General features: G+C 46.4%; 2 protein-coding genes across 5 annotated transcripts in view; one reads left to right on the plus strand and one right to left on the minus strand.

The window, feature by feature from the left end:
• Positions 1-4,695, minus strand: LOC122729892 (UDP-N-acetylglucosamine transferase subunit ALG13 homolog). 2 transcript variants are annotated; one of them, XM_043969018.1, is made up of 2 exons: positions 1,448-1,578; positions 1-1,317 (listed from the first exon to the last, which is right to left on the minus strand). In XM_043969018.1, exon 2 carries the CDS (start codon positions 1,188-1,190, stop codon positions 1,005-1,007), a length of 186 nt encoding a protein of 61 aa, XP_043824953.1. In that variant the 5' UTR covers positions 1,191-1,317; positions 1,448-1,578; the 3' UTR covers positions 1-1,004. The 2 variants fall into 2 exon arrangements, with proteins under 2 accessions (XP_043824953.1, XP_043824952.1); XM_043969017.1 differs by adding an exon at positions 4,599-4,695 and having other exon boundaries at positions 58-1,575.
• Positions 4,348-14,566, plus strand: part of ATP23 (ATP23 metallopeptidase and ATP synthase assembly factor homolog) — a 24,859-nt gene continuing 14,640 nt past the window's right edge. For 2 of the 3 annotated variants that reach the window (XM_043969014.1, XM_043969015.1), the window contains exons 1-3: positions 4,348-4,713; positions 9,179-9,224; positions 10,325-10,406. In XM_043969014.1, coding sequence (XP_043824949.1) covers positions 4,521-4,713; positions 9,179-9,224; positions 10,325-10,406 — 321 coding nt within the window. In that variant the 5' untranslated portion in view covers positions 4,348-4,520. Of the gene's footprint in view, positions 4,714-4,854; positions 4,952-9,178; positions 9,225-10,324; positions 10,407-14,566 lie in introns of those variants that run through there. The other variant, XM_043969016.1, reaches the window with a different exon arrangement.

The raw sequence follows: 14,566 nt of genomic DNA on the forward strand, positions 1-14,566 counted from the left end.
AGGGTCATATAAATTCTAAATCCAATAAGCCAAGTTGTATACAGTGATGAATAAAATATGAGATTTATCCTCAGGAACTTACTTGAAAGAGCAATATTGATTTTTCAAAAGATCTACAATACAATGTAGTATGTAATTAAGTGGTAGGAGAGAACCAGAGTTGGAAAAGATTACTTCCAGTTTGGATCAGGGAGAGATTTATGGAGAGTTGGGATTTGAGGTGAGATTTAGGGATTGGTTAATATTTTTGCAGGTAGAGATGAGATGGGCAAACGGAGGCAGGCAAAAGCAAGGTATGCTCAGCAAAGATAGAAGTAGTAGTTTGGATATTGTATGGGACATCTAAGTCTTGTGTGGTGTAGTAGGAAGAGTATGAGAAATGCTGTGGAGGTAGAAATGTCAAGGTACAGAAACCAGTTGGATATGTGTAGTGAGGGACAGGGATGATTTGGTAACACAGAGTTGATAAACCTGAGTGACTAGGAGGAGGGTGCTTCCTTTCATTCACATTTCTAGTGAGGCACCTTTTGAATTTTTTTGGAGTTCCCTTTCTTGGACATCTCTGGGGGGTGCCAACTGTCAAGCTCCTCAGAGCATTTCTTAAAAGCCACAAGGCTTTAAAAATCTCCATATGGGATTCCAGGTTACAACCTGTGTCTGTCTAGCCCCGACAAGTGTACTGATAAAGTGCATTGACTAAAAACTAACAGTAGCTAGAACGATCTGAGTAAATGTTTACAAATGTTCAAGCAAGAAGAAACTTTGGATGCATCCTTAGATGGAGAAATTTTATTAAGGGAGGGGCAGCTAGATGGCGCTGGATTCAAGAGGACCTGAGTTCAAATCTGGCCTCAGACACTTAACACTTACTAGCTGTGTGACCCTGGTCAAGTCACTTTGCCCCCCCCCCCCCCCAAAAGAGAGGATTTGATCTCACCGAATTTTCTAGGAAGGCTTATCTATGTGTGTACCTAGGTGGGTCAAAAATTTTGAGAGACTGGCATTCATTTTTTAAATCCCATAACTTTATCCAAAAATTCAGAGAATATCTCTGGCTTGCCAGGAGGAAAAGGTTTCAATGATGATAAGTCTGCTGATTTCAACAGCTCAAGAAGGGTGCTGCATGTGCAGTAGAAAAGGGACCCTTCTTTGTGCAGCTGTCTGGCCAGCTCTAACTGGTGATTGTCCATCAGCTTTTCATTTACCACTACCACCAAGGGCTTCCCTTCTTCCAAGGCCTCCAAGCAGCTCCCTGCACCTGCATGGCTAATGATCAGATCTGATCTCTTAAGGTCTTTTTTCAGGGAATTCTTGAACCTGTAAACAATCAGAGAGAAAGACGCAGAAGTGAAGGATTCTGGGACCACTCTTCCATTTCCAATTTGTAGAACAAGTTTGTTATAACCAAGGTTCCTGAGTAGCTGGAGGGTAGCTTCGGAAGACATACAGGTTATGAGTTCGTCAAAACTGGTGGTGCCCACGGTGACAAAAACGGACTTGGTAGCCATAACCTCTTGGCTGGACTCAGAACTATCAGATGTGACATCATCCATCGGCGGTTCTCACTGGTGGTTCCTGTCAACGGCAAGAGTAAAATTCAGACGGTGGTGGGATTTGGGGTAAAGCTGATGAATCTTGTTTTTTGGAAGTGCCGAGTTCGAGATATTTTGGGGACGCCTGGTTTGATATGTCCAACAGGCAGCTGGACGTGGCACTGGAGCTCAGGAGAGCCTGTGGGCTGGATATACAGATCTGGGCCCCATAACATTCCAAGGCCTTCTCCATGAGGCCTATCATTGCTCAGAGTCAACACCTAAGAGTCTGGCGTGTCTTCACTTCCTTTTCTGTGACAACCCATTCAGAAGAAGCTCAGTGGATGAAAGGAGACTTATTGTACTATTTCATATAATTCAATCCATCCATTAACTGAATAACTGCCTACTGTGTGCCAGGAACTGGCGATATGTTAGGGATAGGGACAGGACCCAAGAGTCATTGCCACTTCTGCCAACTGAACCTTAATCTCTCACAGGAGACTCTGGCTCATTGATAGCTTCCCTCCCCAACCCCCAGTCATGGTCTCAAAACTGGGGAGCAAAATTCCAATTTCTTTTTCCACTTACACAACTTCAACTGTGCTCAGCCATTTCTCTCTGTCCCGAGGCACTAGAACTTTACAACTGTAATTAGTGTAATTAAGTATACTGTGACATTATTCTTGCTCCTTTCTAACAAGGAGGTTATTTCCCCCCCCTTAAATTTGATATGGTTAACATCGAAAGCACCTTGTTAAAATATTTTAAATAAAACATTTTAATAAACATGCTCTTTATTGTGGAGGGGATTGCAGTTTAGTGATAATTTTTTTGGGCGGGGCAATGAGGGTTGACTTGCCCAAGGTCACACAGCTAGTAAGTGCCAAGTGTCTGAGGCTGGATTTGAACTCAGGTCCACTTGAATCCAAGGCAGGTGCTTTATCCAGTGTGCCGCCTAGCTGCCCCTAATGATAATTTTTAAGAATTTGACCCTACCTATACGAAATATACATAAAAATTCATAAGGCAACGGAAAACAGATTGCCTTCTAAGGGACCCAGGAGGAACAATTTACCTTATGGCGAGGTCCCTCAAACACACTCTTTTGTCTTGAAGTCCAGGGCATTTTTCCTGGCTATCCTCCGTGCCTGGAATGCTCTCCCTCCTGGCTTCTCTGAAGTCCCAGTTTAAGTCCCACTTTCTCTTTACTCTTAGTGCTACTGCTCTGAGACTACCCCCAATGTACTCCTTGTTTGTACACAGTGGTTTGCATATTGTCCCTGTAAGGGCTAAGATTCTAGCTATACTGTCTAAAATATCCAATGAGTGGTCGCCAATAAATTATAAGCTTTAGCAAGAGTTAGACTTTTAAGCATTTATTAAGGAGAATAAGAATTTGGTGAAGAGAAAGAGAAAGGTCTAGATTCATCTATCTATTAAAGGGAGAGAGCATTCCTAGCTCCGCTCTCTGCCAGAGTCCACATGAGAGCGAGCAGGTGCGCCAGTCTCCCCCTTCCTCCTCCCACAAGCCAACGGTCATTACTGACGCCAAAGAAAAGACACATGATCCTGCCCTCAGAGGCCCTCTTCTCATGTTGGAGCTTTCCTACAGTAAGTCTCCAGCAGGTGGCGTCATTCCAATTGTTACATCCTCCTCAATAGACTATGAGCTCCTAGAGAGTAGAGACTTTTTGCCTTTTTGGGGGAGGGGGTGTATTCTCAGTGCTTAGCACAGTGCTGGGCATATAGGAGGCCCTTAAGACATTTGATTTGACTTGACTTGTGTTGATTTTTTTGTTTGTTTGTTTTTAGTGAGGCAATTGGGCTTAAGTGACTTGCCCAGGGTCACACAGCTAGTAAGTGTCAAGTGTCTGAGGTCGGATTTGAACTCAGGTCCTCCTGACTCCAAGGCCAGTGCTCTATCCACTACACCACCTAGCTGCCCCCTTGTGTTGACTTTTAGAGCCGTAAGGGACCTCAGGAGTCTTTGGGACCAAGGCCTTCATTTTACAGATCAGGGAACGGAGGATGTGCTAGTAGATATATAACAAGTGGCTCTGGTGGTGGTGGTGGTAATGTATGTACACAGGATACACTTTTCATATCTTGTTTTGTTTTTGTATTTTGGGTGGGGCAATGAGGGTTAAGTGACTTGCCCAGGGTCACACAGCTAGTAAGTGTCAAGTGTCTGAGGCCGGATTTGAACTCAGGTCCTTCTGAATCCAAGGCTGGTGCTTTATCCACTGCACCACCTAGCTGCCCTCCCAGGATACACTTTTTAATATGCACTGTTAGTATTTCCTTCGTCCCTTTCTTAAGTTTAGACAAGACACTACATCAAGCTCTGATTTTTTAGTTTTTGTTGATTTCGGAGGTGTAAATGATCACCCTGAAAATGGAATATTCCAGCCCCATCCTTTGACTTCAATAATTCAAGACTTATGAAAACAAGTGGCATGGGTGCTCCCTCCCCCAAAAAAAGGCCCGTGCATTTTAAACCCCACAAGGGCTGGAAGGACTAAATGCATTTCAGGAAGAAGAAAAATCCAGTGACTTTATTTTATACCCCCAAATTATATATAATTATATTGAATATATCTAACATATATTATATAAGTATGGATTATATGTGTGTACACACACACACTTTATAATTATCCCCAAACCAAACCCCAATTCTGTGCAAGAAGAGAGCGTGGGGGTCCCGGGAAGCTCCGCCCACTTCGGGGACCGTGGGAGGGCATTGCAGCCCTGTCCCTTAGGACAGCCCCTCCTGGGGCGGGGGCTTTCGGAAGCCACGTGAGCGCCCGGGGCGGGGGCGCGGGCTTAGGGCGGTCCGGCTCAGGTAGGGCCGGGCTGGGGAAGGAAGGGCCAGGCCTCGTAGGTTGGCTGGCGGTAACTTTCCCCCCCTAACCCTGGGTCAGGCGCTCGGCTGGTGGGAGCGGCTCCTACAGCTTGTGCCGCTGGCGCCGGGCCCTGTTACGGATGGAGGGCGAGGGCGCGGGCGCGGAGCCGCAGCGGGAGCGGGAGCGGGAGCGGGAGCAGCAGCAGCAGTTCACCTACCAGGTCTTCCCCGAGCGGTTCGCGGAAGGCAAACCCAAGCGGAGCTTCCTCGCCACCAGCTTCTTCACCCACAACCAGAAGTGCCAGCTGATGCTCCTCAAGGCGGTGGATCGAAGTAGGCGGCCTGGCGCGGGGCGGGCCCTGGAGGTCAAAGGTCACGGGGCCGCACGGCTTCCGGGATGGGGCGGGGCCTGGGAGGCCCGGCGGGCGTGGCGGCCCGGTGGTAGTGTGGGGAGGACGGGGTGGCCTTGGCTTACTTCTCCAGCTCGGGATTCCCTCCAGCCCGACCCAAACTGCCACGTGGGGAGGCGGTGGGGCCAGACACGGGAAATGACTGGTCCAGGGTCATCCAGGTAGTAGTGGTAGTGGTAATTATATAATACAATAATAATAATGTTTATATAGCGTTTATGTGCCAGGCAAAGCACCACGTGCCTTCCAGTCATTATCGCATTTTTTTGGGGGGGGGCGCAATGAGGGTTAAGTGACTTACCCAGGGTCACACAGCTAGTTAGTGTCAAGTGTCTTGAGGTCGGATTTGAACTCAGTTCCTCCTGAATCCGAGACCGGTGCTTTATCCACTGCGCCACCTAGCTGCCCCATTATCTCATTTAATCCTCACACTAACAGTCCGAGACTATTATTACAGATGAGAAAACCGAGGCGCACGAAGAGGTTAAGTGACTTACCCAAGGTCACACAGCCAGCAAGTGTCACAGCCAAGACTGGAAACCAATTTTCATGAAGCCAAGATCAACACTTTTCACTACATCAGCTTCTAGTGACTGAGGGCTAAGATGAGTTTAGGGACTGGGGAGGGGAGTAATAGAGTTTTAAAAATTATTGGTATTTTTTGGTGTTACATCACCTATATTTCCCAAAAAAGTGGGGGGAAAAGAGTTTAGCAAAATGAACCAACACATTAACCAAATCGGAGGCAAGAAATTTTCTCCCTCTTTCCTCCCCTCTAAAAAGAACAAAAGAAGGGAGGGAGAGCTCGCTAATGCCTTCTTTGGGTCCAAGTTTAGTCATTACAATTTCACAGCACTTGTTTTCATTTCTTTGCTGTTTGTTCCGTGACATGATTATTAAAAAGTCCTCATGTATCTTGCTTGCTGGGATCTGTCATTATAGTCATTGTGCTGCAGTGTTCCGTACATTGGTGTCCTTTAATTTGCTTAGTCATTAGTTGTACCCCATCAGGGCATCCCCTGTGAATGTTTTACTGTATATATCTTTGACCTCCTTGAGGCATATGCCAAGATCTCTTGATTAAAGGGTAGGTGGCTTAGAGTACTGGGTTTGGAATCAGGAAGACATACTCATCAGGTGGTCATCCAACCTTGGCTTGGAAGTTTCTAATAAAGGAAACCCCTCACCTCCTGAGATAAAGGACTGTAGGTTTAAAGCTGGAAGGGACTTCGGAGATCTAATCCGATTTCCTCATTTCACAGATGAGGAAACTGAGTCCAAAAGAGAGTTTTAAGAGATTTGCCTGAGGTCACATAGGTAGTGAGAGGCAGAGCAAGGATTTGAACCCAGGGCCCTTCATGCTGACTTAACACTGTGCTGTGCAGCTCATTCTATCTTTGAATAGCTTTCATTGATTGTTAGGAAGACATCAAGACTAAATTTGCCTCAATTTCTTTTTTTTCCCCCAGGGCAATGAGGGTTAAGTGACTTGCCCAGGGTCACACAGCTAGTAAATGTCAAGTGTCACATTTGAACTCAGGTCCTCCTGAATCCACTGCCAGTGCTTTATCCACTTCGCCACCTGGCTAGCCAATTTGCTTCAATTTCTGCTCATTGCTTCTGGTTCTGTCAAATGGAACAAGTCAGATCCCTGTTCACATACTTGAAGGCAGCTGACATGTCTCCTCCAAGTTTCTTCTAGGCTAAACATTCCCTGTTTCTCCCACTGATCCTCATATGGCACGGCTTCTCCCACTTGTGCCCTCCTCTGGATCATCTCCTGTTTCTTAAGACCCATCTGAAACAATGGCACCAGAACTGACCATGGTTTTGCAGGTGTGGTTTGACCAGGGTAGAGTACTGGGATCCTGTCACCATCTCATGCCTCTCACTTTATAGCCTTTTTGGCTTCCATATCATGCTGCTAATTCGAATGGAGCTAGGAGCCCACCAGAGCCCACATCATTTTTAGACAGACTGCAGCCTAACCCTCTTTTCTCTCTCTTGGAATTGTAAAGGTGACCTTTTTTTTTTTTTCAACCAAAGTCAAAGACTTTGCATTTCTCCCTGTTGAATTTCATCTTACTAATTTCATTCAGCCCAGTGTTCCATCCTCTCAAGATCTCTATGGATCCTGACTCGCATCCTGTATGTTAGCTTTCCCTCTCAGCTGTATGTCTTCTGCAAATCTGATGAATGTGCCATAGAGCCCCTCATTCAAGTCATTGTTAAAAATGTTAAAGGGCACAGGGAGTGCTGCACTAGAGACCTTCCAGGCTGACATTGAATCATTAATGATCGCTCCAAATCTGTTTAATTATTCTGTTGTCTAGTCCAGTGGTCTCCAAACTTTCAATCACACACTAAAATGTTTTTTGATCTGCACCTTCAATATGTATGACCATACTCATTTATAAGTTATAAAAATTTGCTGCCAATCTACTAACAACATACATTGTAAGACTTCACAAAAGTGGAAATTGAAAAGGATAAGATAGAAATGAAATAACACTTGATCTTAGAATCAATTGGGAGCCTCCGGAGTTTGTTTGGGGGGCGGGGCAGGGTGACACGGTCGGTCCTGTGCATTAGGAAGGTTGCTTTAGCAACTGCGTGGTGCTTGTGTTGGAGGGGGAAGACAGTTGAGATGGCAGCAAGACCCATTAGGAGGCTAAAGCAATGGTCTGGGCTATGGGTGATGAGGACCTGAATTAGGAAAGGGGATGTGTGGGTGGAGAAGAGGAAACTTCCAAGTTGTTCTGAAGGTAGGTAAGAGCAGAGTGAGTAACTTCTTAGATATATGAGGTGAGGGAGAGCGAGGGGTCAAGGATGTCTCAGGTTGTGAACTTGGGAGACTGGAAGGCTATTGGTGCCCTTAATAGAAATAGGGAAGTTTGGAAGAGGAATATATTTAGGAGGAAAGGCAGTACAATCACAACCCATTTGTGCCTGCTTGTGAAGAGTGTTTGGGGGCATTACTCACTGGCCATTGCCCTGGAGCATAGAGCCCACCATTAAGGGGTACCTGATACATTCATGATAAGAGGGTTCAGGGCACGAGCATGCTGCAGCTTAAGGCCTGGGGGGCAGGCATTGTGTGTGTAGCTGCTTTGAGCTCATGGACGAGAGGGCCCCAAATGGGGGGAGCAGAAAGGGGGTGATAATTGTGTGCAGATGAGTCCATGACTGCTCTCAGGGTGGAGGGTGGTATTCACCCCATCTTCTCCCCTTTCCATTGGGCGATCACATCCCCACCCTGGGAGGCAGATGGCCTAGTCCGCCTCTCTTCACCTATTTCTGCAAGAATGGTATGGGGTATCTCCTACTCCTGCTTTAACTCCCTGGAGCAACACAGACCATCCACTGACTCTTCTGCACCACAGCTCATCATTGACGTGAATGAGGCAGTCTCACAAGTTGGCAGCTCTGTACTTTCTCGGCTTTCTTTAGAAAGATAAAAATCCTCCTTCCCCTCAACTGTTATTCACAGAAAGTGGGTCCTGAGCCTCTCATGTCTTGGCTCTCCTCCCTTGGACACTCTCGAGTTGGTTAATGTGCTGCCCTAGGCACGTGGTCTGGCTATTGTAGGGCACAGTGGGACGATTCCTACCCTTGATTTGGATCCCTCACTCTATTTTTATGAACTTGTATTCCTGCAGGCATTAGCTTTTTAGCAGCCACGTCACATGCTTGGCCTTTTCTTGCCAATCATGTGAATTAGGCCATGCACAGTAAAGTCTTAAGACCTTTGATTTTTTTTTTTTTTTTACTACAAAGCAGTGGAAAAGTACACCTGGTTCTGCTCGGGATTCTTGCCGAAGAGAAGTTTGGTATTGGTATCAATGTTTTACCTAAATAAATACTTGTGTTGATGAGCTGGTATTCTTGGATCTTCATTGCTCATGTATTCTAAGGCAGTACTGTGCGTACTTGGGCCACATGACAGCTCTCTTTGAATACTAGGTGGGCTGTCATGTGGAAGAAGAAGCATCAGGCCTGTCCTGATGTCCCCCCTGGGCAGAACTAGGCTGAAGTGGGTAGGAAAAGCTGAGGCAAATACAGGCTTGAGGTATAAGGAGAACCTTCCAAACAATGAAAGTGTTCCCAAAGTGCTGCTACCTTGAGAGGGGGTGGACTCCCACTCAATGGAGGGCTGCCAGATAAGGCTGAGTGACCACTTGGTCAGTGTGCTATCCAGAGTATTCACATCCATAAAGGCGGTCTGGACCGGACAGCTGCTAAGGTCCCTTTCCAGTTTGAAATTCTGTACCATCTGGGAAGTTAGTAATTATGGGTAATTTAGTTTTTGATAACATCATGTACTGTTTTTTGATAATTCTGCTCTGTGCATTTTTTAACCTAGTGTAATTGGCTCCATATTGTTCTAGGTCCATATGTCAAGCTTCTGTTGGATGCTATGAAGCGTTCTGGTTGGTAAGCAGATCTTTCCTAAGTACAGTTTTACCTCCTGGCTCCAAAAAAACCAGATCATTTACGATTTCTCACTGTATGCCACATGAACATCCGTCTCTGCCACTGTATGCCCCTTTAAACATGACAGACAGGTGCAATCCGCCTACAGCCGCAGAATCTGGGGGTTGGAAGAGGCTGCTCTGCTTGCTGGCTCTTTGCCCATCTTCTCCTGCTTTATTTATGAACCCTTGACCTGCCTGCCCATCATAGCTAGCCAAGAAAACATTCAGAATCCCCTTCTAGAGAGGTTTTTTTTTTTTTAGTGAGGCAATTGGGGTTAAGTGACTTGCCCAGGGTCACACAGCTAGTAAGTGTTAAGTTTCTGAGGCCGGATTTGAACTCAGGTACTCCTGACTCCAGGGCCAGTGCTCTATCCACTGCGCCACCTAGCTGCCCCTCCTTCTAGAGAGTTTTGAGATATAGCCTCTTCTGGCCTTAGGGGGGAAAAAAATTCAACTAACATCAGGGTTCTTCATGTGGGGTCCTTGAACTTTTTAAAAATATTTTTGCACCTGCATTTTAGTATAATTGACTTCCTTTGTAATCCTGTGTATTTTATACATTTAAAATCCTTACTCTGAGGGGTCTGTCGGCCTCACCAGCCTGGCAAGGGCATCTATAACAGGGCTTCTAAAACTTTTCTGCTTGTGACCCCCTTTCTCCTGAGAAACTTTTATGTGACCCCGGGTATATAGGTATATAAAATAGGCATACATAATATTTTACTGTTGCCAAATTTTTTGCGACCCCCACATTCAGTTATGCGACCCCATGTGGGATCACAACCCACAGTTTAAGAAGCTTTGATCTTTAACAGAAAACTTAAGAATCCCTGAACTAGATCCTTAGCTAGCTTCATTATGGGGGCCATCTAGTGGTGGCTAGTGGGATAAACCTCAGAATCACACCCCTGAAGCCATCACTTCCTCTCTGTCCAGTGCCTTTTTTTCTGCTTTAATAACGGGGCCAGATCCTATACACACAGACCCACACAAACACAAACATAAATATACTATTGCTAGGTAGCCTGTTCTTTAATACATATGCTTTTTCCTTTTTAGCACCATTTCCAGAGAGAGACACTTTTCTTGTGAAGATTGTAATGGAAATGTCAGCGGAGGTTTTGATTCGGCTACATCCCAGGTAGGAATTAAGTGCTGGATTGTTTTCGTTCAGCAAACACTTAATGAGCACACACACACACACACACACACGTGTGTGTGTGTGTGTGTGTGTGTGTGTATGTGTGTTTGTGTATGTATGTGTGATTGTGGGTCATATAAAGATGAACAAGGGGGCGGCTAGGTGGTGCAGTGGATAAAGCACCGGCCCTGGATTCAGGAGTACCTGAGTTCAAATCCGGCCTCAGACACTTGATACTTACTGGCTGTGTGACCCTGGGCAAGTCACTTAACCCCCATTGCCCAGCAAAAAAAAAAAAAAGATGAACAAGACCCATCCCATCACGGTTTTTGAAGATCATACAGTCTAGTAAAAGAGACTAGATGAAGATATATAAAAACAGCATATAAGGAGTGTGTGACAACTCACCTGCCAAATCAACTAGCCCTGAAAATGGATGGCGCTGGCGCGTCGGGCCCATACTGGCCGTTGCTGGCAATGGGTAGGAGCAAGGAACCAAAACATGTGCATTTCCTGAGTCGTATTTGCCGCGGGGGAGGAAGGTGCGAACAGACAGATGAAGCCAACTCCTCGGGGGCTAGGCTGCAACGAGTAGGAGGGCCGCCGAGGTGGGCCTGGAAGCCTAGGGTGTGGGCTGGGTGCAGATATTGATGGTAGTAGCAAATATAAAAACAGCATAGAGTAGAGTCTGATAAGTGCTCCCAAGGGACATGCACAGTGCTGAGGCAGTTTAGAGGGAAGATCTGGCACTTTTAGCTTGGGGGGCTTCCTGGAGGAAGCTGTGTTTCCCTTGGGTCTTATAAGATGGGTAGGATTTTTACAGATGAAGTGGGGGTTGCAGAGTCTCAAGCAGAGGGAATCATGAGTTAAAAGTGTGGAGGTAGAAAAGCATGGGGTAGGGGCAGCTAGGTGGCGCAGTGGATAAAGCACAGGCCCTGGATTCAGGAGGACCTGAGTTCAAATCTGGCCTCAGACATTTGACACTATCTGTGTGACCCTGGGCAAGTCACTTAACCCCCATTGCCCCACCCAAAAAAAAAAAAAAGCATGGGGTGTTGGGTATAGTGAGTGTCCAATTTGGCCACAGCTTAAGGAAGTTGTGAGAAATAAGGTTTGAAGGGGTGGGGCTACATCTCAGATTGCTTGGAATGCTGGCCTGAGGAGCACAGTTCTTTCATCCTATTGTTTATTTAAATGTTTGTTCACTGGCTCTGAGTGAATTACTTCTGGCAGGGTGATGGGCACCATAACAGGTGTTTGAGGTGGCAAGTGAAATGATTTGTGTTTTCTTTAGGACAGATAAATTAGAGGGGGCTAAGCCAGGAGATAGGAAAATTAATAATAGCAACTCGCATTCATATAGTGCTTTAGCATATGTTATCTTACATGATCTGCATAACAACCATTATTCCCATTTTATGGATGAAGAACAGAGGATCAAAAAGCTTAAGTGACTTTCTTAGGGTTATAAGGGTAATAAGTGAGGGAAGATTTGAACTCAGGTCTTCTTGACTCTGGGTCAGGACTCCACCAGACCATCAGGCTTTCTTAAGGGATCATTGATCTCGTCCAGACCAGAAGAAATGGGGGCCTGCCCTGGCATTGTGAAAATGAGTTATTGGGTGTTGGAACTAGAAGGGACCTTAGAAGTCATCTAGCCCCGCCCCATAGTTTTCAGATGAGGAAATTGAGGCCCGGAGAGATTAGTGACTTGTTTTCCCCAAGGTTACGAAGAAGGTTGGCAGAGTCTGGATGAGAAATCAAGTCTCTTTTCTACTGTGTTTCATTCCCGTGGTGAGGGTAGAAATAGGGAGATGGGCAGTGAGGTGCTGGGGAGAATTGAACTTGGAATGAGGAAAAACCTTGGTTCAGATCTGCCTAAGACACTTCTTAACTATGTTAGCAGGGGAAAATAACTGTTACCTAGTCTATAAAATGGGATTAATATGTTTGGTAGGCAGCTTGGTGACTCAGTGGATAGAGTATGGTGCCTAGCTAGAGTCAGGAGACCTGAGTTCAAGTCTAATCTTAGACACTTAGAAGTAGCTGTGTGACCCTTGGCAAATCATTTAACTTCTGTCTGCCTCAGGTTCTTCATCTGTATGATGGGCCAAAGTGAGAAATGTGGGACTGGGGCTTGGAAATGGGTTGCAGTTTTAGATGAGTGGAAGATGTAGAGAGGCAGATTTTGACTCAACAGAAGGGAAAGTTTTAACAGTTAGAGTTGTTCCAGAAGAGAAGGAGCTATCTCAGGAGGGAACCAGTTCCCCATCACTGGATCTCATCAGATAGATTCTGTCTGACTGCTTGTTGGGCGTGTTATAGAACAGATTCATGTTACAGTATGGCTTAAATGAGATTAAACCTCCCTTTGCCTGCATTGCTGAGAGTCAGCTTCTGAGATGGACAGGTCACATCTGGAGATTGAATTTGGTGGGGACAGTTGGGGAGTAATCCATGGAGATGATAGTTCAAGTTCTACAAGTGAGTGAGAGAAATGAATAGAAGGTAGAAAGAGAAGAGTGCAAAGTCAGCATCTTGGGGAACACCTGCATTTAGGGGTGGGAGGAGGAGGGCCGGCCTCTGTAGGAAGCAGGGGAGGAGTGATTGGAAAGGAAAGGACAAGGGCCAGCTGAGGGCAGTGTTGTCACAGAAGCTGGGACCGGAGAGCCTAAAGAAAGCACGAGTGTAAGGTATTGAAATATTTTGTGGTCTGTAAAGTATTCCTATAGGAAGATTAGATGTTAGAGAGGTCAGAGAGTGTGAGGACTATATGAAGGTCATAGGGCTTGGTGATTCAAAGTCGGCAGTGAACTTCAAGATAATAGTTCCAGCAGGATGAATGGGTTCAGAATAGGTTAAGGAATGAATGGGTTGTGAGTTAAAGGAGGTAATGATTTGAATAGAGGTCATAGAACTAAGCTTTCTAGAAGTTTGGTGGTGAAAGATTTTGGGGGGACATGGTAGCAGAGTCAAGGGGAAGGTTTCTCGGATGGGGGGACAAGGATGCATTTGTAAATGGTGGGGAAGCAGCTGATGGAAGGGGAGAGATCGAAGATGCAACAGAAAGAAAGACTGATTGGTGGGACAAGGTTTTGGAAGGGAAGAGATCAGGTGCACAGGCTGAGTGGGTAGCTTTGGGAAGGACACTTTGCCCTGAGACTGGAGGAAAGATGGAAGAGATTAATGAAGATAGAAATTTTGAGGTGGAGAGGAGGGAAGCTGGAGGTGTTCAGCTCAAATGACCTCAGTCTTTTTCTCAGAAGAGTAGGAGACTGGGCTCTCTGCTGCGATTGGGGAAGTTGAGGGCGGAGGTGGGTGTTCAAGGGGCAGAGAACAGATTTGGAACAGCCACTGAGGGGAGTAGGATAGTAAATAGGAGAAGAGTCAAAGTACTGCTGAGCCATGGCGAGGCTTCAGCTGATGGGGCATATATTGTAATGGGTGCAGTGCGAGTTATGATGTGACTTTCTCCAACAGTGCTTGGTAGCCTGGGAACAGGAACACAGGAAAGAGAAGGGGATTGGTTATTTAGAGGTGCAGATTTGCCAGGTGAAGATGGCAGAAAGTCACAGGGACAGAGGACTCTAGTCGGGAGGAGAGCGAGTGAGGCAGAAGGGGATCATGGAATGGGAGGATGGGGAGGAGGGCCTGGAGCTCATGAGGAAGGGCAAGCCCACATCTGGTATAAGTAAAGGAGTGGAAGTGGGAGGCGATGACATTGCCTTCAGAGACGTCCTGGGGCAGAGCTCCCGGGAGTGACCCCTTGGGATGGGAGAGAGGCTGTTTGTGAACTTGAGAAAGCTCTTGGTCCTTGGAGCTCGGCTTCCTAAGTGCTCTGGACGATGCCCTTGGCCAGGACGTTAGATGTGGGCCCTCCTCTGTGCCTTTGTCCTGGCTGCCCCCACGCCTGGAGGGGCCCCTCCCTACCTCTGCCTCCTGGAAGCCTTCCCCTTCTCCAAGATGTAGCCTATGTACCTCTTTGTATGAAGCTTTTCCTGATCCCCTCAACTGCTGATGCCTCCTTCCCCATCGTCCTTGTACTTATCCATCCTTATTCTGTGCTCGTGCAGACATGCGCACACGTGTGCACACACATGCGCGCGCGCGCGCACGCGCACACACACACACACACACACACACACACACACACACACACA

The sequence above is a fragment of the Dromiciops gliroides genome, chromosome 5 (genome assembly GCF_019393635.1).
Source record: "Dromiciops gliroides isolate mDroGli1 chromosome 5, mDroGli1.pri, whole genome shotgun sequence".
Lineage (NCBI taxonomy): Eukaryota > Metazoa > Chordata > Mammalia > Microbiotheria > Microbiotheriidae > Dromiciops > Dromiciops gliroides.

Bases quoted from the DNA above. Each gene is read 5' to 3' on its own strand.
- LOC122729892 (XM_043969017.1), bottom strand. From the start codon at position 1,553: ATGGATGATGTCACATCTGATAGTTCTGAGTCCAGCCAAGAGGTTATG.